Source organism: Colossoma macropomum, unplaced genomic scaffold (assembly GCF_904425465.1).
Source record: "Colossoma macropomum unplaced genomic scaffold, Colossoma_macropomum, whole genome shotgun sequence".
NCBI lineage: Eukaryota > Metazoa > Chordata > Actinopteri > Characiformes > Serrasalmidae > Colossoma > Colossoma macropomum.
Window position 1 is genome coordinate 19582034 of NW_023494794.1, and position 23072 is coordinate 19605105.

At 39.3% G+C, this 23072-nt stretch overlaps 1 protein-coding gene across 1 annotated transcript; it reads right to left on the bottom strand.

Annotated features, from left to right (window-relative positions):
- Positions 1-881: 881 nt before the first annotated feature.
- vkorc1l1 (vitamin K epoxide reductase complex, subunit 1-like 1) lies at positions 882-22928 on the bottom strand. Its single transcript, XM_036580502.1, has 3 exons — positions 22685-22928; positions 13199-13308; positions 882-6452 (listed from the first exon to the last, which is right to left on the bottom strand). The coding sequence occupies exons 1-3, from the start codon at positions 22873-22875 to the stop codon at positions 6226-6228; spliced, it is 528 nt and encodes a 175-aa protein (XP_036436395.1). The 5' UTR covers positions 22876-22928; the 3' UTR covers positions 882-6225.
- Between the last annotated feature and the right edge of the window lie 144 nt (positions 22929-23072).

The window sequence follows — 23072 nt, forward strand, 5'->3', positions numbered from 1 at the left end:
TTGTGATAAATTGTATTCTTTTCTGAACATATTGTGGATATAGTCAGTACTCATAGACAGAGGTGTTAAATTCAGGTCCAGTAAACAGGCAGTTGGTCAGTTTTCTATGAGCCGAGGTCTAAAATTCAGGTCCAGAAAGTAAAAATCCTTCCCAGGATTTTGTTCCAACGGCCTGGACAGCTCTGCTGGTGGTTTGATCTAACTAGAGAAGCCATGCCGTTGGAACAAAATCCTGGGAAGGATTTTTACTTTCTGGACCTGAATTTTAGAGTTTCATTATAAGAGCAAAGCTAGTCCTGTTTAACTGAATTTAGTACAACACAGTATGTTAAATACTGAATATATATATTATATTCAGTTTTTGATAGTACTTTTTTAAATATAGCAGCACTACTGGTACTTTTTTCTCAGTTCCAACTGATCAGATATCTGAAAAAAAAATATGTATCATGCGAAATTCTTGAAGCTTCATGATATATTTTTGCCATACTGTCCACCTTTGTAATCACTGGCTTTTATTCTCTGTTAGCAGTTAGCATTACTAGGTGAAATGTGTGGTGTCAGCAGTTCGAATGAATGGACTCTTGATTTTTCAAAACTAGTCCTGGCCAATTTTCATTCACTGTTAGCAATGTTAGCATGTTTGAGTGTAAGGTATTAGCAGGTGAAGGTCACTGGACCTTTTCAAGATTATAAATTCATTCCGCTTGACTTATTTCCACAAGACAATTCAGTGACCTGGATGAACCTTAGCAGATGTTTGGGTAAAAAGGTCATTTTAAAATGGGCAGTGGAAGCTGTTTCCTGATTTATTCATAAATAAATAAAAACATAAAGTCTTCTTGTCACCAGTGTTGGAAGCAGTCAAAGGAGAAGCCATGTCTGAGGGAATGTTTTAATGGTAGACCAATTCCACACAACAATGACATGGTTTGTACTGCTCACGGTGTTGTTAGATGTGCTCCGGCTGGTTTCCAGACATTTTTGAAATGATGAGAATTTTGACCGGACGTATTCCTGTGGTGTTGTACCATTCCTTGTAACACTTTTTCCATGTAAGAAAATACAGCTTTTTCCTTTTTTTAATTAAACGTATATTTGGCAAATACAGAAGCAAACCTAGACACAGTTTTTCCTCCACAAAAAATACCCCCTTTTCGTTTTTTTTTTTAGCCCCCGAAAAGAATTAGACACTGACGCATGGAATCCCCCGATCCATCCATCGACATCCATTTTCGTGATGGATTGTTTCTTTATCTACTAAAATATGCTAGAATGTTAACAGTCTATACATCTAATCAGGGCTCATAACGTGCCCCCATCAGTTACATCAGGAAATTAAAAAGAGTAGAACTCACTAGTCACAATCAGGAGGGGGAGGGGGAGGGGGAGGGGGCAGAAAACGTAACTTTCTAATCTTAACAATCTCGGATTCTGTCACAGATACAGGGCTGCATTTCTCAAACTTCTTCAAATTAAAAGCGCTGGTCTAGGATCAGTTTTAGCTCATCACATCCTTACAAATACAATACACGGACAGGAGGTAGCTTATCCTAGATCAGCGCTCCCACTCGGAGATGCCTCACAAACATGGACATGGTGCAGAAATAAAATAGGCCCAATTCTAAACAGTCAAAAACAAAAGAATCAGGGGGTTTTCAAAAAAAATGTACAAAAGTAACCGTGTTGTTTGGGAGATCAGTGGCTGTGGGTGCACTGTACATGGTTTTAAATGGTAGGGTGAATGACCCACAGCATCCAAATGAAACATAACATTGCAGATGTCAAGGGGTCACCATTCTCTTTCTTAACTGGCCCTCAGAAAGGCAGGCAGGCGTCCTAATAACAGAGGCCTCTCTTTGCATAAGTGGAGGCCGCTCTGTTATGTCTGATCTGCTGAAGGCCCAGTGGACGAACAGAAGGCACTTTAAGTGGAATATGAATCTGATGCGATCTTGTTCTTTTCCTTCATCTTTTTTGGGGTGTTCTGTTTTTTCACATCGTGAGAAATGGGTGTAAATGATGAAGACTAAAGATGAAGTTTATATTTGAAGAGCTTCAGACCCCCTTCAGTTGGAAACAGCAGAAACGATGCTCACTAAGATATAAGCTGGGCATTGGCTAGCATAAACTCAAACCATACAACTCTGGGCAGCTACGCAGTGTTGACCACACTCAATTCAAGTAGACAAACTTCTTTACACTCAGCTGGAACTCTGTAGCTCAGCTGGAACATGTCTAAGGAACTGCTAAGATGGTAAAATGACCAGCAGCTGGGATGATAAGGACTGTTTTTCATGGATGTTAAAACACCTATTAGATACGACAAAGACCAGAAAAGATCAGCAAAACCAGAAGCCATCACAGGTCCTGTTTCACAAAAACCTTATCAGTGGAGCTAGTCTAGGTATCCTATTTCTTGTTTGCAAAAGCAATACATTACACTGACTAGCACAGGAGATACCTGACACTTGGGCCACTGTTACTGAAGTAAACTAATGACCCATTCAGTGAGCGTAGCTGATCTGTATTAAGAACAATCTGCGTTTTCATGTTAATTTTGTAATGAACAGCCTGTGTTACACCATTGCTCGAGTTGCTGCATTAAGCTAAACTGTTGCCATGTAGGCAATACACACAATAACTGCTCAAAACGCTTCAAAGGTATCTAGTGCCATGGCTGATAAACTTGTTCTGACAGAAAACTGGCCTTGTGGTGGAAACTAGCATCTTCCTCTCATGATAGTGGTAGAAAGTTGATAGTTTAAAGGAATACTCCAGCATTTTAATCTCATTCTGCTGCAACTGGTAAAATTACCACAGACAATAATTTACCTACTTAGAACAGAAAACCCCTCTGACTTTTCCAATGGCTTCAATTATGGACTCTTAAAGATACAGATTTCTAAAGCGTTCTTGGCTTCAACAAGGAAAACCCTTTCATTGGTATAAAACACATTATGTGGAGGTTTGTCACACTTACATGTGTCTTTTGGTTCTCAAAGACCCTGAGATAGTCCATATTTTTACTCCACCCCTATGTGTTGGGTGCTTTCTGCAAAAACGTGGACCATCTGTTGGACACTGAAGAATCTGCTTTGAAGAACCATCCACTGAAAGGTTCTTTAGGGAACCACAAGTGTTCAAAAACCCATTTTGGCAATCTTATGTTTTAACAGTGTGTTTTCAAATCAATGAGTTTTCTGGGAAATGTGTCAAAGTTATCATCTGTGGTAGAGGTAGAGCAGGATCAGCAAATGTTTGCTTCTAACACGTATTGGTCAGCTTACTATTTTGATCTTGGCTGATGTGTTGCAATTTATGATTTAAATACCGTGAGGCAGTAAGGTCACTCACACTGTACCTGAACGCTGCTGCTACACCAGTACCAAAACATTATAGGCATACAGGCCTGTCACAGTTATTACATAATCACCTGACTGCAACAGTTTGAGCAGACTGCAGTTATTTTCTAAAGTTTTCACAATCATATGTTCACATCACAACAAAGCGAACATGAACTGGGTGCGTTTATCGGTAAGTTTTTCTGGGAGCCACCAAATATTACCAGCTCAGAAGCAAATCTGACCACTTTAGGCTTGTACTTCAATAGTTTTAATAGTTTAATCACCATTATTTACGTGGCAATCAATCGTCAGCTAAAATTTCATGATCATACAAGGCCTAGTACCATAATTATGAATCACTGTGTTTTGATGTAACACTTTATTTGGCTCAATAAATAGGCAAGTGATTTTTCATTTATGAATTTAAAACACATGTGAATTTGGCCAGTGTGTTTCATGTTCTGCACTGGCTAGCACCATCCTGCCCACCCAGAGAGTGGGATCAAACTCGAGAGGTCCTGATGACAGGGCCAAAACTTAGTGTGTTTCATGTTTTCATTTAGTGTACATAGTGTGAGCTTCAGGTTTAAAATAATAACAAAAAAAAAACAACTAAAAATCATCCATTAGCCAATTTGGCAGGAAACAATCTGTAATTGGAATCGGCCATACAATTTTGGTTTTAACCGACCGTATGCTAACAATGTAGCTGTTAAGTTAAAAACTGCTGGAGTATTTCCTTTAAGCGCTCAACCTTCGAGTGTAACACATGACATGGCTGAAAGGGGGGGATCAGCAGAAAGTGACACCCATTAGAGATCAGATTAACAAGAAAGTTTTAACAACAAGCATTCATTTAAACAGTACCAGCAAAATCATACGCACAGACACAAATGACACCACACACTGTACTTTGCTCCCAAACATAATGCGCCCACGTCACCCACGTTAATAGACACACTGCGTTCACCAATCAGGGAAAAGGGTCAGTGGAACAGAGACCCATGTGCCCTCTCTGCCTAAGGGCTTGGTACAGGAGACCCAACGAGGGGAAATACTGAGAGGTAGTGTCTGAGTGTGACTGAATTATGGGTAATGTAGTTTCACATCCAAGACAAGACTATACAGCAGGTAGTGTAGGGGTTATAACGGACTGTTGACAGCAGCATCCCCAAGAAAACTGTAAAGGAGTAATACAGCAGTTGTAAATGTGGGCAAAGTGGTTAGAGATAATTTAGTAACATTCTCAACTGCTTTACAAACGCACTGCTCAGGAACTAGTTGTAAGCATGTGGGTTTTTATACAATGGGACTGACAGGGCCAGTGACAGGCAAGAAAAAGAGATTATAAGCAAAAAATGACAATTTTTTGTTGCTAAAAAGAGAAAAAAAAACTAGAATAGAAAACACAATAATACTTAAGAAAGGAGGAACAGAGTGAAGTACAACACAGTCCAAGTAAAGGACAAAAAAAGAAATTCAGAAAAGAGAAAAAAAGAAATTGATATTTTAGGCACATTATTCTCTAGTGAATGTTACTGTGTGATCAGGAATGCCTACATACAAGAGTTATTTACAAAAGAGTACAGAAGAGGCTGCTTGTCCCATGAGCCGTCCGGAGCAGGGTGGACATCCAGCGCTACAGTAGCATACAGTTAGCTTTATCGTTACTGTGGGGTGGACAATTTTCTCAAAAGACAACACCTGACCCGACACTATAGATTTTCAATAACAAAAAAAATTACATTTTAAAAAATTAAATTAAAAATAAAATAACAGTGTTGGTGCAGTCTTGCTTGGTGCCTACGAAACCATCCCCAATAGCATTAAAGAAGAAACAAAAACTTTCGGTGGTTGGTGCAGATTTACAACACGAGATGAAAAAGCTGTTCTGATTCATAAAATAAGCTGCTTTACTTGTCTTTTGTTCGTCCTCATCCGATGTTTTGCTGCTGTTCTTTGTCCTCTCTTTTTTCCTTCTTCCCTCGATGCTAAATGCACACACTAGTCTGGAAACTTCAACACTAGCTAAAGAACTGCAAAACAAAGAAAGAAAAGTAAATCTAGTGAATCTGATCTACATACATATGTATCGCATTCTCCCATGTTTTTAAAATTAGTGGTCCTCTTTCGAAAAAAGAAAGCAAAAAACATACTGTAAACATAAAAAAATTACAATTTATTGTCTTTTTTAAACGGTGTTTACCCTTTTTTTATGTGTTTTAATGGAATTATTTCTGTGAACCGTACATAAACCTCATGATCATGCACTTATATTGAAGCCCATAATTCAGTTCAGTGTACAGCTCAGGTCTACAGGAACCTTCTTCCTGCTGGATTCAAGTAAGCACCATTTGAAAGTCCTACGCTTTTTCCTCACACGTTCCTTTCCCCCCACTCCCCCCCCCCCCCCATTTTTCTCCACAGGACATCCTGCTCTGCCCGCATTCATAGTCGATTTTATTCTGCAAGTGCGTTCATGATGTTTCTGCCGACTCCTCTTCTCTCAGCCCCGTCTCTCACGAGGGGAGAAAAACAGAACAACGAAAAATTAAAAAGGAAAAAAGAAAGAAAGAAAAAAAAAAGGACAAAACCTTATTTTTTTCCTGCTTCAAATCCTTCCTTCGTCAATGCAAATGAACTGTGGCCCCTAGGATTTTAAACTTTCTTCAGGTCGTGTATTTTCTTTTGTTTTTTTGTTTCTGTAATTTATTGTGACATATACGGCAGAATAAACATTTGTTTGGAAGCAAGGTCTCCTGGTGGCAAGTCAAAACGTTCAGAGGTCACATTTCTTTCCTTGTTTGTTTCACTTATCCTTGTTTTTTTTTTTCTTTTTTTTCACTTTTCACTTCTTTTGTTGTTTTTGTTGTTGTTTTTAGTCCTGCTTGGCTTGGAGCTGCTGCTTCCAGGCCTCATTCAAGTACACCAGTCGCTTGTAGTTGAGGACGAGCAGAATGAAGTTCAGTGCATATGTGGTGACGCAGATGATGCAGAAGTCTTTCAGGACGAAGTAGAGGATGTAGGCCAGGTAAAGCGAGCCTATCACTGACACGATGGACGTGGTCATGAGGATCAGGGCGGCCATCGCGCTCACCGTCATACCTGTCACACACATATGGAGGTGTTAGCATCAAAGACCAAAAAAAGACCATCTACTCTCACACCATCTCTCAAGAATACTGTTTAACCTTTAGAAGTCTAGAGTTATTACCGTCATTGTTATATCAGTGTAAGTCATTTATACAGTTATCTAGACCAGTTCTCAGATTTGTTTGGGATAGTGGATAGTAAGTGCCACTGCACACCACTTGCTTCCTTCTTTGTCCCATCCCCTCCCCTGTCCCCTTCCGGTCATTAATTGTGCTTAATGAACGAGGACCATGTCTTACTAGAACCTTGTCCATTTTTTCTAGCTTCCTTCGCATAGATCTGGCCTGGCACTCTTCTTTTTGACATCACAGATAACTTGTTAAGTGGATGATGGATGGATGCAAACTGTGATTGTTTTTTTGACCAATTTTTTTTTAAATGGTTGAAGTAGATCTAATAAACCAACAAAATTTTCTCTGGCCTCTCCGGGGAGACAAGGCCCCCAGTTTGAGAACTAAATTTACAGTACTCCACATTATTTAAAACCATTTATCTTGGCAAAAAATGTGTTTTTGCTTGTAATAATAAACAAATACAATAAAAACTTAACAATTTCTTATGTTCAAAAAAGTAGTTGATATGAGCTGGTAAGAAGAACAAAGTTCCAGATCTCTCCTGAGGTTGGAAATGGTTAAATAAACACACTGACATGCAAACTACTACTACCACAAGAAGAAACACCCAGCTAACACCACCACACAATGTTAGCACTCAAAAGATAGATTTGTTAGAGGACCAGATCGGATTTCCTTTTTTCCTCTGATATGCAGCATATTCTGCTGGTATCGGCCCGATTCTGATACCTGGTATCAGATTGGTGCCATGTGTATTCTTCTGAAACTCTTTAACTGCAGACTGTAGTAACAGTAACATAGCTGAAATTGATATTTATAGCCTCTTGTTTATGTTTAATGTTAAATATGATAGCTCATGGTGATCTGACTCAAGTCTAGTACCTAATTAAACACTTCTGCAGCGAAAGAGAGCTTTTAAGTGCATGAGTGGCACCAACAAGCCTGCTGAATCAGGCTGCTCTCCACAGTAGTGCTGCAATTACTAGCTGACAACATTATTATGGGGGGAAAAAAGTCATAGCCAACTTAAAATTGGATATCCTTGTCTGAGTATTATAGTCTTCGGTATTAGTTGCAGACAAACTGGCAAGTTGGTAACCTTTTTTTCTGGACAATCTAACCTAGTTTTTCTCATGTTTATTTGTTTCATTTGCATGTAGCACAGCATTCTTTGCCAGACTGAAAAACTCCTATTATCTTATATAATAATCTATGTGTTGTATGTAGATGCATAATTAATTAGTTTATGCTTTGTTTGTACAGCGTTTCCGTGCAAGCTTTTCTATTATATTTGTTTTTTATCTATCTACACATTTGAATTAGGCAAGGGTTAAATAAAGGTGAGCCAATAATCCAGTATAAGCAATGCAAAGACAAAGCAATAAATCTCCCCCATAAAATAATCACTTGGAAGTTTTAATTATGACATCACTGTGACGAGGCAAAGTGAGTGGGAAACGAAAGACGTAATGGGTCGATTAGCTGATTCATACAACAATAGTTTAGAGATTAATTACGGAAATGATCGTTAGTTTGTAGTATCCCAGGGCAGCTGTGAGGGAAGAAGGGACCTTTGACCTACTAGGCGCTGCCCTGAGCCAGGCACACGCAGCCCCCTCACACCCCCTGCTCTCCTTTAAGGAGCCATGTGCTCCAGGATGGAGGACATTCGCTACATGTTCTGGCAGAGCCGTGCTATTCATAGTTGTGAAATTTCATTACGGGCAAGAGGGACAGGCATAGCGCACGCACGTAACGACACAGCACCAAGGACAGACAAAGGACTCCATGATGTGAAACAAGGGTGACAAGATACAGATATATGACATACTCTGCCTGTCAAAAGTTTGGGACACCTTGCTTTCTTTTGTACTTTTAAAGTAATTTTGTTTTTACTTTTACTTTTATAGTAATTAGTATAAAACAGCTATTTGCAGTCCCTTTGTATGTATATTCTGCAGCACTCAGCTTCATGTTCATTAAAGCATCCCATTTTGTATGAGGAGCAGCGTTTTCCTAAATAATAATTGGACAGTTTTCTAAATGATTGTTAAAAGCACATATAGAAACAACGTCTGTGAAAGTTAAACTAAATAGGAATACAGCCATCACTATCAATACTGCATCACCACAAGTTTATCAACAATACATTGCTGTATCAATATTTCAAAGACCTTCTGTTCACTAACTAACATGGTTGGGAACATAATCTTCTCTAAACCCACACTTTTACTTTGATGAAGCAACTTCCAGTAGCTTATGTGGTTGGGGAAATAATTAAGCATAAGCCTAACTGTTCACTGCTTGATTTGCCCAATCTGCAGCTTCTTCCACCCAGCCAGTGGCTTGGCCCAGCCAAGGGCTTTGCCTGTGGAGCTGTAGCTGGATACTGCTGGAGGTTCTTGGCCACACTTGAGTGGCAAAACCCACCAGATTGTCAGTGATGGTCAAACATGGGGCTCCATCCCTAACTGTCTGTTTTAGAGCTCTAATTTGAAGACCTAGATATCATGGGGTAACTGGAGGAAAGAGGAAAGGGAATGCACTGTATCCGTTCTAAACGTTGACATACAGCACACTCAGACAATGCTGTTGAACAGTTTTCCTATGGGACGTGCCGGAGTTACGGCCTCCAAATGCTTTGCATAAAATATGATAACAGACCTTGAACAGCCTTCTTTTGTGGACTGAGATAAGAGCCAATCAGTTGAGCAAGTGCACAAACAGCGCTCGTGTTTGACCACGGAAACTAGCAATCCACTACAATGTGAGGCAAAACAGTGATAGGCGGATCAGGCAAACCTACTCCACTCCCTGATTTTACAGCCTCAATGTACCCCGATTACGATACACATACGATAAACTCATAACACGTTATTACATCCTCTGAGCCAGTTAAACTACCGGTCGAGACAACTTCATACAGCTTGTCACGTTTCTGAATTTATCCTGAGAGCCAGTCCACAAATCTTTTTTTCCCCCCTGCAGCTAAATATGTACATCTGATGGGCAGATTAGCTTCACTCACCAGACGCCGTGACTCGTTACCAGCCATAAGCTGTATAAAATGAGTTCACACTGATTATAACCGTTAAAGGCAAAAATAGAGCACTGCATTCAACAGGAAGCATAAAACTGACGCAGCTTGAACACTGCACACTGAGTGGGCCTGGCTGTAATTTAGCTTTAATAACTTCATTATTTTCCAGTTTAGACCAATACTTAAACCTGCCTTCATGGCTTCATTCATGACACAAGGGTCCGCGTGTCAGACTGAAAAAGTGACTAGGATTATGAAACGAATCAACTGAGAATGCAGATTTAACTGCTTTTGATTTAATCAAAAACATTTATGAAGCACAACGGTAGTAGTTTGTGGGGACAGAAGAATTGCTAATAAACAGCGACTAAGATGTGCTAATATCAGCGTACATTATGAAGTTAAAATTCATACCATATAGACGCTGCCGGAACAAAACACTGCATCTCCAAAAAGGTAATTTTTCAGGAGAAAGAAAAAAAAAAAAACATTCTTAACTTTCAATGGAATTTACTAGTAAAACAAAATAAACTAAAAAATTTCTAAGTACTTATACACTTCGTAGTGGCTGGTCGGCTACTTTAAATTATGCCAAAAAAAATAAACAAATAAATTAAAAAAAAAAAAAGGGAGATATGAGATTTCATCCAGACAGCAACTATTTATATGAGCCATTTTCCCCCTGCATTTTCTCAACTGGCCCCAGTTACATGGCATATTAACTATGAAAATGTGCCGTCATACTGCTTGTATTCAGTGGTTCGAAGGTAACTGCTGTTCGTCAAATTAGTCCGTCTAGGACAGTGAAGAACAAGACATGACTGTGCTGTGTATGAGAGACACGAGGTCTCGCAACTTTGAGGCTGATCAACTGGCCAAGGCTGCCTGCGGGAGAAGTTGAGTCAGCAAACACCACACAGCTCTCAGGCAAAGAGTGTGCGTGTGAGAGAGAGTAAGTGTGAAAGAGAGGGTGAGGGATATAACAAGAATAGGCACACAGAAGAGGCTGACCTGATTACTTGAAGGGACGGGTAAATAATTAAATAAATACATGGCATGTTTTGCATGCAGGTTGACCAATCAATGAGCCAATCAGAAAATTATGAACATCCTCTAAATCAGGAGATACCAAATGGATTTGGAGTTTTTTAAAGGACCCATCTCTTATATGTTTTTATGTACTCTATTTATTTCCCTGAAGTCCACTTATTACAACTCTGTTCTTTTATGCACTAAAACTAATTTCCCATTCAGTTAAACAGGCTGTTTTTGTTACTGTGCCTTTAGGAATCATAAATAAGCAAGCTTTGTTCTGATTGGCTGCTTCATATTGAGCCTCATGTAAAAGCAGTCTGGGCTGAAACACAAACACTGAAGTAGGTCTAACAGAAATACTTTAGCAATATAATTATTCTTGATGTCTAAGGGTTAAACTCCATCATAAGCAACTGATTAACCCTCAAAGGAGTGGTTTGGCAAAAAAATTTATTTCGGACACTGTATTCTTGTTAGACTTCGCCCAAATGCAGTCGACCAGCCAAAACACAGAACAACAATTTTGTGTCTGAACTTTGTTCCTTTACTTTAACACTGAAGCTACAGGACTGATTTAGCCAATAAGTAAAGAAAGTCTAAAGTGGCCTAAAATCATTTACATCAATACATGCTTCTCTCAACTTGCTCAAACCACACCAAGTTCCCATAACCTACATTTCTCTTGTATTCAATTTTTTTCAATAAGTATTACTGAGTGATTCTATGTCCCCACAGTCATAATTCATTTCTATATGACCATTTTCCAGCCTCTCTTTATGGCTTATTTAGCTCTGTTCTGATTGGCTGCAATGTATTATGCTTCATTCAAAAAGCAGTCTGGACTGAAACGCTCCTTATAACTTCAGCATGAATGGGTGGGGCTTAACCACTTTAAACTGAGAAAAATAAAGAAAAAAAAAAAATACACAAAAAGTACACACACACACACACACACACACACACACACACACACACCGATCGGGCATAACATTATGACCTTGTTTCTATGCTCACTGCAGCACTGCTGTGTCTGATCCACTCAGTGTTACTGAGAATGATCAACCACCCAAGTAGTACCTGCTCTGTGAGGGTCCATGGGGGGTCCTGACCACTGAAGAACAGGGTAAAAGGGGGCTAACAAAGTATGCAGAGAAACAGATGGACTACAGTCTGCAATTGTAGAACTACAAAGTGCACGTATACAGTAAGTGGAGCTGATAAAATGGACAATAAGCATAGAAACAAGGTCATAATGGTCATAATGTTATGCCTGATCGGTGTGTGTATATACATTTCCACATATGGACTGTATGGGGCAGGGATGTTTTAAAATGTTCACATACTACATGAAACTCTTATTTAAAAGAAGAAGACAAAAATTTAGTTTTCCATGACGTTTTCCATGACGTTTTCCCTGACGTTTTACAGACCTCTATTGTTTGTTAGCCACATTAGCCTTGGAGCTGCAGTGCAAAACTAAAGACGCAAAATCTTGCCACTGAACATGCCTTGGCTGATCTACCACATCAGCTGTGTAAATCTGAAATTTGGCTGAACTATTTCCTTAAACTGTATTTTTATTCAATATGTATTATAAATTATTCAGTCACTATAAAACCGATATATTGTGTAGTTACAACAGTGGAACTGAAAAAGGACCCCCACACAGGCCCCTGTAAAATGAGGGGTTTTAAATATGTTAACGTAAACAAACTTTATGAAGTGCACCATGATAACATCAGACCAAAATCTTTGGATGACACTCCACCCTTCCACTGGCTGCTTCCCCAGCGCACACATACACAATCTGTGGTCATCTTTCCTGTGCCAGGATATTAAAGATACCACTGCCATGCGTTTCCCCTTCAGGCCAGAACAGCCAGTCAATCACAAAGCCTTGAGGAAAAACAGTGTCTATTGCTTTCCCAATAAAAGAGGAACCGGTTATGATTCTCATTCTGCATGATGGGAATACAAGGCCACTGAAGCTTATACTGTGGTATACATTATTCATATGTAAAGACTGTGGCACTTACAAATATATAATTTAACATTATTTATATATGTCAAAGCAAATTATTCAGCAAATAAACAGTAATTATTAAAGCATATCTAAATAAAATAAGAATCAAGCAAACTATTTTACCACTTTTAACATTACATATAAAACTCAAAAGAAACATGTAGGTTCACCAGTGGTTGTATAGTAAATAAACAGGCTTTATTTGTGCTGTAGACATTGTGACCCCTGGTTCCTATCAGCTCCAATGCAATCACAGCTGCCATGTTTCTCTACAATGAAACATTTCACATCAACACCAATTTTCGAAATTCCCCTTTTAACTTGCTTCATTTTATGTTGGCCCAAGGCCACTATTCTCACTTGCATTATACGGGTCAATGCCATGACTGCTAGAGAGAAAGCTGACCCTGCATCAGCCTGGAGCCTATGCAACTCCTTCTTGAACACAGTCCATCCCTAAAAAGTTAACTATTTGGCAACATTTGCCATTGGCTGTCCTTCAAAGGCCATGAGGTTCGGTTCTTACCCAATAACAGCTGAAAGACATAAAAGAAAAGTCCGTAGACACTGTTTGGCTGGTTTATTGCACTGTTGTTACCAAAGATGGATCCCAACAATCCAAATCCTCGACCCCATCTACAGAGACAAGAACAGAAGACAAGAAAAAAAGGACAGGGTAGTTTAGTATTTAGAGAAATAACTTGGATATCACAAATTATTTGATGTAAAGTTAATACCAGTGACTGTCTGCATGAGAGCATCTCTAGAGAACACAAAGCACAGTAAAGAGGAAGCTCTGCCCTAAATAAAAAGAGACTGTGTGACAAGATAATGATCAAAACATTGGGATTTAATCACGCAAATAGAACAGTCTCTTCCCTCAAGCAATACAAAGGTTACCTTTAACCCCAATAACGTTGTGTGAGATTACATTTGTAATGAAAAACTACGATAGAGTGCAGAACAGTTTCTCATCATTTCTCATCATTTAGTAGCATTACATCGAACACCAAAAGAGTGACCATCATGCTCCATCCACAAATATGTTCCTTCATAGCAACTGTAGTGAGGCAGGACAGGCTTTACAGAACACTAGTAAAAACTCCATTTGCTACGAAAGAAAATATTTGTGGGCGGAGTATGGCAAGGTCAGCTTAGAACTAGGGGTGTCATGGTACGAGGCCTGTGCTGGTAACAGAGTCCTCTTATTTGGTAAATGGTTAAACCAAGTTAGGCAGGTATTTTTTCCTTCTTTGCTTTACCTTCTTTTTCATTTCCACACAAGTTATTTTACATGCACAGCAATAATCAGTAACAAAAAATAACAGCAACAACAAAAACAACAAAAAAAAAATAGATAATAGCAACACTTTCTTATCTGGTAATTTTGAGACGGTTCTTAAATGCAGGTTTACACAATATGATTTATCATGATAATGACAAACATTAAAAAATCAGGAAAGAATTCTTCAAATGAGAGTTATCTGTGGCCTTAGAACATTTAATGTGACAGCTGATTTAGTCCTGTTGTGACCAAAGAGCATAGGATAAAGTTCTTTTGGTCCAAAATCTCACAATGGCACTGCTGCTACACCACAAGTCTAAAAGCAACCAGTAGTGAGCAGCATATGAGAGAGAGAGAGAGAGAGAGAGAGAGAGAGAGAGAGAGAGAGAGAGAGAGAGAGAGAGAGAGAGAGAGGATAATAAATTTGCATACATATCAATCTGCCTTAAAACTGCAGAGCTACCTACCATGTAATGGACATAATGAGCCTATTTCCTGTAAAGGGGAATTCCATCAATTTTCTGTATAATTCAGTCACTGAGATGTAAACAAAATCAATTAGTGGTTTGATGTGAAATGATTCACTGCAGAGAAACTTTCAAACTTTAATTTCTTTACAGTGGTGCTGATAGGAACCATAGGGGTTACGATGTGCACAACACAAAAATTGCTATTTTATTTACTAAATAAATCACCAGTGAACCTAAATGTGTTTTCAGATTTTTCTGTGTTGTTGATAATGGCAAAATAGTGGTAAATCGGGAAAAATCGGGTAAATTTGGGAACTATTTTGTCTCACAAAACCCTACATGTACCCCTCCGCCAGGAATGGCTTTTAAAAATCAATGTTTCAGGCCAAATCATTACTGCAGAACTTTTGGAAAACAAATGTTTCGGACACCAGGCAGAATATTCATGACCGCATAATGAAACTTTCTGCAAGGGAGCTTTTATTAAATACTTCAGATGTCTGGTTCCCATCACCACCACTGTGAACAATTCTTACTTTCTCTAGATCAGACCATTTCACACCAAACAGCTCAGAATGACTTTTCTTACATCTTAACCATTTCATTATTCAGAGACTTAGTGGAATTAGTGGAATTTCTCTCTAAGCTCACAGCCAAAAATGTTGTCATTTTCTTGCATCACAGATCACCAGAAAATCTTTATCACATAATCTGACCTGCAGCATAACTGACGTTGCACAGTCTGTCACGGAATTTTCCAAGAATTTATTTGCAGCAACTCGTGCGACATGCAAAGATACAAGCCCACTATTATCATACAGTCTACTGTGAGCTTCACACTGAAGTGGACACAGAAGCAAACACTGTGACATAGTGTGAACTGAAGCCTAAACAGGGTCTCACACTTTTTAGGGAATGATTTTTCAGAACAAACTCCAGGACAGCTACATACACTTATACAGTTATATACATATATTATATAGGCTTATTTAAAAAGACAGCTGTTGAAATGACACATAACTTCCAGAACGCTTAACATTAAAGTCATTAAAGAATACAAACCCCTACTGACTGCATGATAAAGTGACATTCACACAAACCAATCCTCCTCCGGTCATCATCTGACCACAAGTCCAACTAAAATATTCAAAGTGAATGTGATACACTGAAGGAAACTGCTATGTGTTAACGTAACTTACTCTACCAGATGTCCCAACACAGTGTGCATATTCTAAAATATCTCAGTGTTACACTTTTCCAGGACTTTAATACATTAATACATTAAAACATTTTTTTCAATTTATTATTTTTCATTACTGGAAAACCAGGCTATAAATTTCCAGGTTTTCAAGAACATGTAGGAATCCTGCTAATCTCTATGAAATGAAAGAACATGATATAGGCTTTTTGCCTGATGTATTGGAGCCAAGGCATGATTTTACTCATGTATATTTCCCAAAGAACTGGATGCTGCGCTCTGAGGATGTCCTAAAATACACACTGTACCATATAAACAGCATTTTGCACCGGTTTAATGTCTTCCTATGGTTTGCCTGAAACAAATCATTAAATTTAAGAACACATTTTTCACAAATAATGGTAAATAAATCTGGCACAGTGCTAACTGATACACATATTTTCAGGTTGAATACAATTTTCAATTATATTTTCAATAAAAAAAGAAGCCCCAAGAATCACAAACCTGAGAATTTATTAGAGACTTCAGAATAAAAGCCCAGTCTTAAAGGAACTGTTGCAGGTATACAATCAGTCCCATCCACCACCCACTTTACTCCAACAGGACGCTCTAAAGTCCTTACAGGAAAGTTTGCCCACTTGGTGGCCATCTTGACAACACCCCCGGGCAGTTATTTCCAGCCATGCAAGACCAAGCTCCTGTCTCTTTGGACAGGGAGAGACCTATAAATCCCAAAGTAAAGCCAAATTAATGTGTCAGAAACATGTCCGAAATCACTGGTAACATCTGACAAAACCGGCATAAATAGTTTGTGCCATTTGGTTTTTCTGGTTACTCCACATTTACATATCTCCGCAATGAAAGCTTTTCCCGGCTGCCACTAAACCAGCAAGCAGATTGGCTCATTTTATTGGAGGGTGGGACTAAGGGCCTCCAATATGCTATGCCTTCAGATGTCTATAGCCTTTGAGTAATCTCAGCGTGGGCAGATGCGAGTGATGTAACTAGTGCAGGGCTCCCCAGTGCAAGACGATCACACCACTGCATTGTTAAAGGTGGATTTCCTTTGTTCTTAGGGCAAAGTACCAAATCTATATAGTACATCTGATGACCTGATGCCACTGGAATGAGCCCTATCTCTGCCAGAGTAGATTACAAAAGGCCTAATCAGTCCCCTTGCATTTCAATTTCAAACTCACCTGAGTGGGAGGTGCCCACGGCCTGGAGTAGGCACTAATAATCAAATCATCTAATTGCATTCATGATACAAACAGCAAACATGAATACTAACAGCACGCACAGAGGATTGGGCAAAATTTATGCCACCTACATTTTCAGCATTGGCAGGTTTTTAAATCCCACGAGTCCTTTTGCTTTTATGAGCCATCAAACAAACACTGATACGGTCTACATAACGAAGCTCATCACATTAATGACAGCTTTTTTCACAACTCCCATTAGTCACTGTTTGAACAGGGGAAATAATTTTCCCTTTTAATTCCCCGGTGCTTTAAGAGCCAATAGGCGTCTGTCTGTCTTGTCTGCCTGTATACCTGTCAATCGTCTATGTTTGTCTTCACGTCGCTTTATGTGAATGCTTTTGATAACTCACGAGTGTTTCCTTTCACCCTGTCAAATAGTGACAGATTTTCAATGTGGCCTAAAGGGATTAAAAAAAGGACAAAACACATTACGTAAAACTTCTCAAACCCTTTGCCGCAGCAACAAGTAATCAAAGTGCCTTACTGACTACTTTATTAAAGAAACTGAGCTACAAGCACTACAGACTGCCCGATATTGTGCAGGAAACAGCCTATTACACAAACAAGACTGCTTTCAGAGTAGGTTTCCAGGACTCTTAGGTCATTCAGCTACAAAACCCAGAAGAATTCGTCCCCTGTTTAACAGTGGAAAATGTACTATATTGTCCAAAGTTTCCAGGGGGCTGCCTCAAAGTGAATAACACAAATGCTTCTGACATTTTTGCCCTCTTAACCTATAAGGCTACAATCTGGAGAGAAGTTGACCTTTTGTAATGATTTAGTAGCAGCTTGCTTAACCAAAGCACTTCCACAAAGTGGTTTCAGGTCAGCAGTAAATGATGACGTCCAGAACTGCATCCCACAGAAGTGGTGTCAGCATCCCACTTTAATTCAGTTACGCTCAGCCCACTAGTGTGGATGAAAGAACTGATCTAGTTATCAAAAGCACAAGTCATATGCGCCTGTAAATGGCTAAGAGAGGTTATGAAATGCCAGTCATGTGAAATCTCACAGAGCTGTTGCTTGGTTTGCTGTTTTTGTGCCTACTTTCCTTCACAAGATTCACAGTTTTCACCAGCGTTACCCGCAAGGCTTTGAAAGCACAACAGAAGCCCGGACAGCACTAGAAAACAACACAGCTGCTGCTTCTTTTTGCAGAATATCTATCAGAAGATCACATCTCTCTCCATATACTTCATAATAAATGTATTATTTCAAACAACTGCATAAAGATATTGGAATTAAGGATGCGCAGAAACTCTACCACCTAAACACTTTTTTAGAAGTAAATAAGGGCAAAAATTTAAATAGGACTACAACAAAGTGTCAAGATCCAACACATAACAAATCGTTTGGAAGATGATTAAAATGAGAATAAATGAGACTAAAAATGCTATTTTTGTACAAACTGTTCAAACGGTTTGAGCAGCAGCAGATCAACAGTAAAAACATCAGCCATGAGGAGTTACTTCAGTTTCTATGAGGGACATTAGACAAGCGATTTGTAATCAATGCTCATCCCAAGTATCAACAGGGTACAATGCCAAAACTTCTCCACTACAATTCTGATACTTCTTGAAAACACAACATCCTGCTTAATGCACTGAATACAGCAAAATCAGAAGATAAAGAGTCCCTGTCAGTATGACAATGTCATCTGTAGCCACAGGTTTGGAAAGGATGGAAAACAAACACAAAAAACAGTGCAAATATGCAAATTATAAGAAAATAAAGGAATTTTTTGCCTTGAATGACCAACTGATCTCAGTTTAGGAGGACGTTGGATTTTGCGGCACATGCTGTAGCCTACGTGTGTAATAATCTTAGTAAGTTTATTTTATGTAAACTGTTTTTATTTACTGTCAGCTGAATTCTGTCTTTCGCAAAGCAGACTTTGTCAATATGAAAAGTGCTTTTTCTTTATTATCTTGTTGTTGTTATGTTTAGCATGTTTATTCAAAAGCATAAATAAAAGAGCACACTCAAAAAATTATTTCTGTTTTCAGCCAGGAATTTTCATTTCGATGCATCATTAGTTGGAATACATTAGGGCTGAGAGACACGTTGTCTATACTGGAATAGCACAACAGTGAAAAACCGTGATGTTGCTTTTGAATTTTAGCAGTATTGTTAGTGATATATTTGGCAGATAACATTTTATCCACAATATAATGCCCAGAACATAGGGTGTCGTTGTTTCCAAGCACTTTGTTTTTAACTCTTTAATCATATTTTGGTTGCTTAACTACTGTGTATATTTACTGGGTGTTTCAGAATGTTTTGAAAGAACAGGTTAAAATGCTTACAAATAAAAGTAAACAGTAAGTTTTCTTTCTCGGAATGTGCTTTCTGTATATTTCATGTTCGCAATTTGGTGTAAGATTCCCGTTGGTGCAATTTTAAGCAATGAAAACAGAACAAACCCCTCCAATCAAAATTAGCCATGTCAGGTTTGTATGACACTTGTGTAATATAGAGCAGCACTTAAATATCATCTGACACAATGTTATATCTGGAAAATATCACAATACTGAATTTTAGCAACACTGGTGAGCACTAGGATGAATTATGGCTTCTGAAGGCAGAATGGATTACAATAGTTTTACTTCCATGAGGGGGACAAACCTGCATATAATGTGTGCCAGTAAGAGAAACACTATTACTACCACTAAGCCCAGCAGTCACATGTGGAACTTCCCTATCTCCAATTGTCTCCCATCAAGTGCCTATGCACGTCAGCTTTGACTCAGTCAGTCTTTGACCAAGGCCATGTGGATCGGCTGACAGCTCTAAAGTGGAAAACTCCAGACTTCTGGTGTCTATAATACAAAAGCAGAATGAGGTGAATATCACCAGTATGTTGATCTCTACTCGCCAATGTAAAATGAACGCAGCGAGTTCAATTAACTGCTTGCTTTACCATCTAAGAGTCACATTTCTCTTAACATGATGTTCCTCAAAATAAGTGCACGTAAGGTCTATGCATGACTGATTTAAAACAGTCTGCATCAGCAGGTCTATTCTCATGACTCTCCTCGTTATCAAACGTCTTTCCCCTGATTTCCCAAGGGCTCTTTAATCACTGAAAACAAGTTAAGCTGAAGAACAAAAAACAAAACAGCTACTGAAAACTGAGAGCAGCCTGCTGTGGTTATTCGTAAAAGGGAATTCCAGTGATTTTTCAAAATTTCTGCATAATTAAACGATTGGTATGTAAACAAAGTAATTCAGAGTGGTTGACGTGGAATGCACTGTACTAGAGAAACTTACCGAATCAGAATTGTTCACAGTGCTGGTACCAGATGTCAAAAGCATTTAAAGCCTTCAAGGAAAGTTATTACATGAATTGGTTTGAATACACTGAGTAATGCCTTTTCACAAACATTGTGAGAAGGTTTTTGACCTACGATGAATTGCAGAGAGGTTATAAGGCAAAATGACACCTGAGGAAACAAACTTTTTTCAGATTTACTCCTATTTGTTTTTTTTATATTAACAACACACACATAAAACCTGAGATAACACACGTAGGTTCACTTGTCATTTTCAAATTTCAAATAAAACAGTTATATTTGCATTACAGCTCCTATCACCACCACTGTAAAGAAATCTGAACTGATACATACATTTCTCTATGATCAATCATTACACATCAAACCACTCTTAATAACACTGTTTACATCTCAACAACTGAATTACGCATTTTGAAAAATTTATGGAGTTCCCCTTCAAGAGTCAGACTGTGGTCCTCAGGCATTACATTTTGACTGAAGAGACATTTAAACTAATTTAGATTAATGTACTTCTTTTCACCCAACTATGCATTTACTTTAAAGGGGAATTCCACCAATTTTTCAAAGTTTCAGAATAATTCAATCATCAATGTAAACAAAGTAATTTGGAGTGTTTTCATGTCAAATGCTTTGTTCTAGAGAAGCTTACTGACTCGGAGTTCCTTACAATGGTGGTGATAGGAACCAGGGACCACAATGTATCCATTGCAGAAATTACTATCCAATACCACCAGCAAACCTACACATCTTCTGAACTTTTCAATGTAATATTGACGATGATAATATAAAGTAGTAAATCTGAAAAAAAATATTTTTTCTATTGGGACTATTTTTGCCACACAACGCCATGCATGTACTCCTCCTTAAATGTATAAAAAAAAATTAGACCAGAAACTTCTCAAAATTATCTTTAAACAATTGATGTAACGTTAAGACCTATATATGATGGAGCTTTTAGAGGTATTTTTCGTCCACCCTGTAGAGGACACCTGGTTCCCATCACACCCACTGTGAACAATTCTGACTCGTTGAGTATCTCTATAACAGAGTCTTTCACATTAAACCACTGTGGATGACTTTGCTTACATCTTAACCATTTAAATATTAACGTTAAATAAATTAGAAAACTATGTGGAAATCCCCTTTAACTAGTTGCATCAACCAACAGACAAGGGTCAAGAGCTCAAACTGACAGCGCAAACATGACCTAAACACGGACAGATCACCTCTGGTTAATCTCACTTGCGCTTAGTCGCCACCGTCTAGTTCCACGTCAGTGAATTACTCATAAATGAACTCGTCGGTGTCAAAGGTTGAACACGATTTCAGACGATAGTACGAAAAAACGTGGCTTGTTAGTGAAACGCAGAAAAATGCAGTTTGCCAACCGGCGTGATAAAAACCTGTGAGAGAGCGGCGGACTATAGTCGATTCAACTTGACAACTAGCCAGCTAACGGCTAACGTAATGTTTACCAGGCGGTAACGTTTAACTTAGCATCTTGCAGCAGCAGCTGGATAATGTGTCTAGCGTTACTTCTAGAATGAAAAGTCTGCGAAATCTAAACTAAAAACAAAACGACAGCAACAGCAGGTGCTTTACGTTCATCACAACTTTCACTGCCATGAAAAGGGCGCCTATTTTACATTTGCCCGCCGGCATCCTGCTGTTATGAGTTAGCTAGCTTAGCTAAGCTAGCTAGCGCGGGGGCTGACGGCTATAATAAGGTTTTTCTTCTTCTCACAGAAAACATAAAGCAAAATGATGTTTAATAACCAGAAAAGCCAGTGATAACTAGAGAAAAAGAAAAAACCTGCTTAGAATCGCAAATAGCGCTAAGCGAAAAGATAGGCTACGCTGATATTGATTGTAGCTAGCAAGTTAGCCTAGCTAGTTAACTTGGCTATGTTGTACTCATTTACAGCCTGCTAGCCCAAATTAGCACAATATTGTTTTGCCAGTTTTATGAACCGTCAAGCCAACAAGCAACACTCGCTATGGAATGAGCTATCCAACAAAAGAGACACTCTTTAGCCAGGTTAGCGTTAACGTTAGCTCCCTTCATCCAACCTTAGCTGGATAAGTGTTTCTGTGTTGACTAACGTTAGCCAAGGTTAGCCTGTATCACAGCGCTCTCGCTTTGGTCTGCTGAAAGAAGAAACGCTCAGTGCTGTGAATGAAGTCTGAGAATGAATCAAATAATGCACACCAGGCAGCACATCAACTAACCGACCCAGACTCGGACTGGCTCGAACACACAAACAACAAACAAGGCTGAAGTTGGCTTCCTTTTCGCCAGCTTCTTGTTCGATTTTTTTGCGTTCCACCTTAAATGGTGCACAACATTGTATGTACACATTGTAGCTGCTGCACCATTTAAGGTGGAACGGGAAAATTCGAACAAGAAGCTGGCGAATTAGAAGATGACTTCAGCTCCGTAAATAACAGACGGCTCTCTCTCCTTCTCTCCGTGGCTGCAGCCCCGCCGCCGCTGTCTCTTTTACCTGGAGGTGAAGACTTTGGAGCAGCTTATCGAACTGCTCAGGTCGCACATGGCCCGATAATTCGCATCCCTCGACTTTTCACTTTCCACGTGAAACGCGTACAAGGACAGCAGGATCCCTAAGAGGCAGACGAGGAGCCGGGCTATTCTCTCCCACCGTGGGGTGGACACTCTCAAGACGGGCGCCGCCATGTTTTCCCCGGCCTTTGCTCGCACACACACACGCCGCCTCCTCCCGTCGGGGGCCGCGGCGAGCTGCGACGTGGAAGAGCCGCGCCACGCCGTGCTGGGGCGTGTCTCCCCGCGTCTGACCACTCTGCCGGCCAGTGGGAGCTCACACTGCTCCTCGCAAAGGGTTACGAGAGTTCATCTGCACTTTCTGTGTTCTC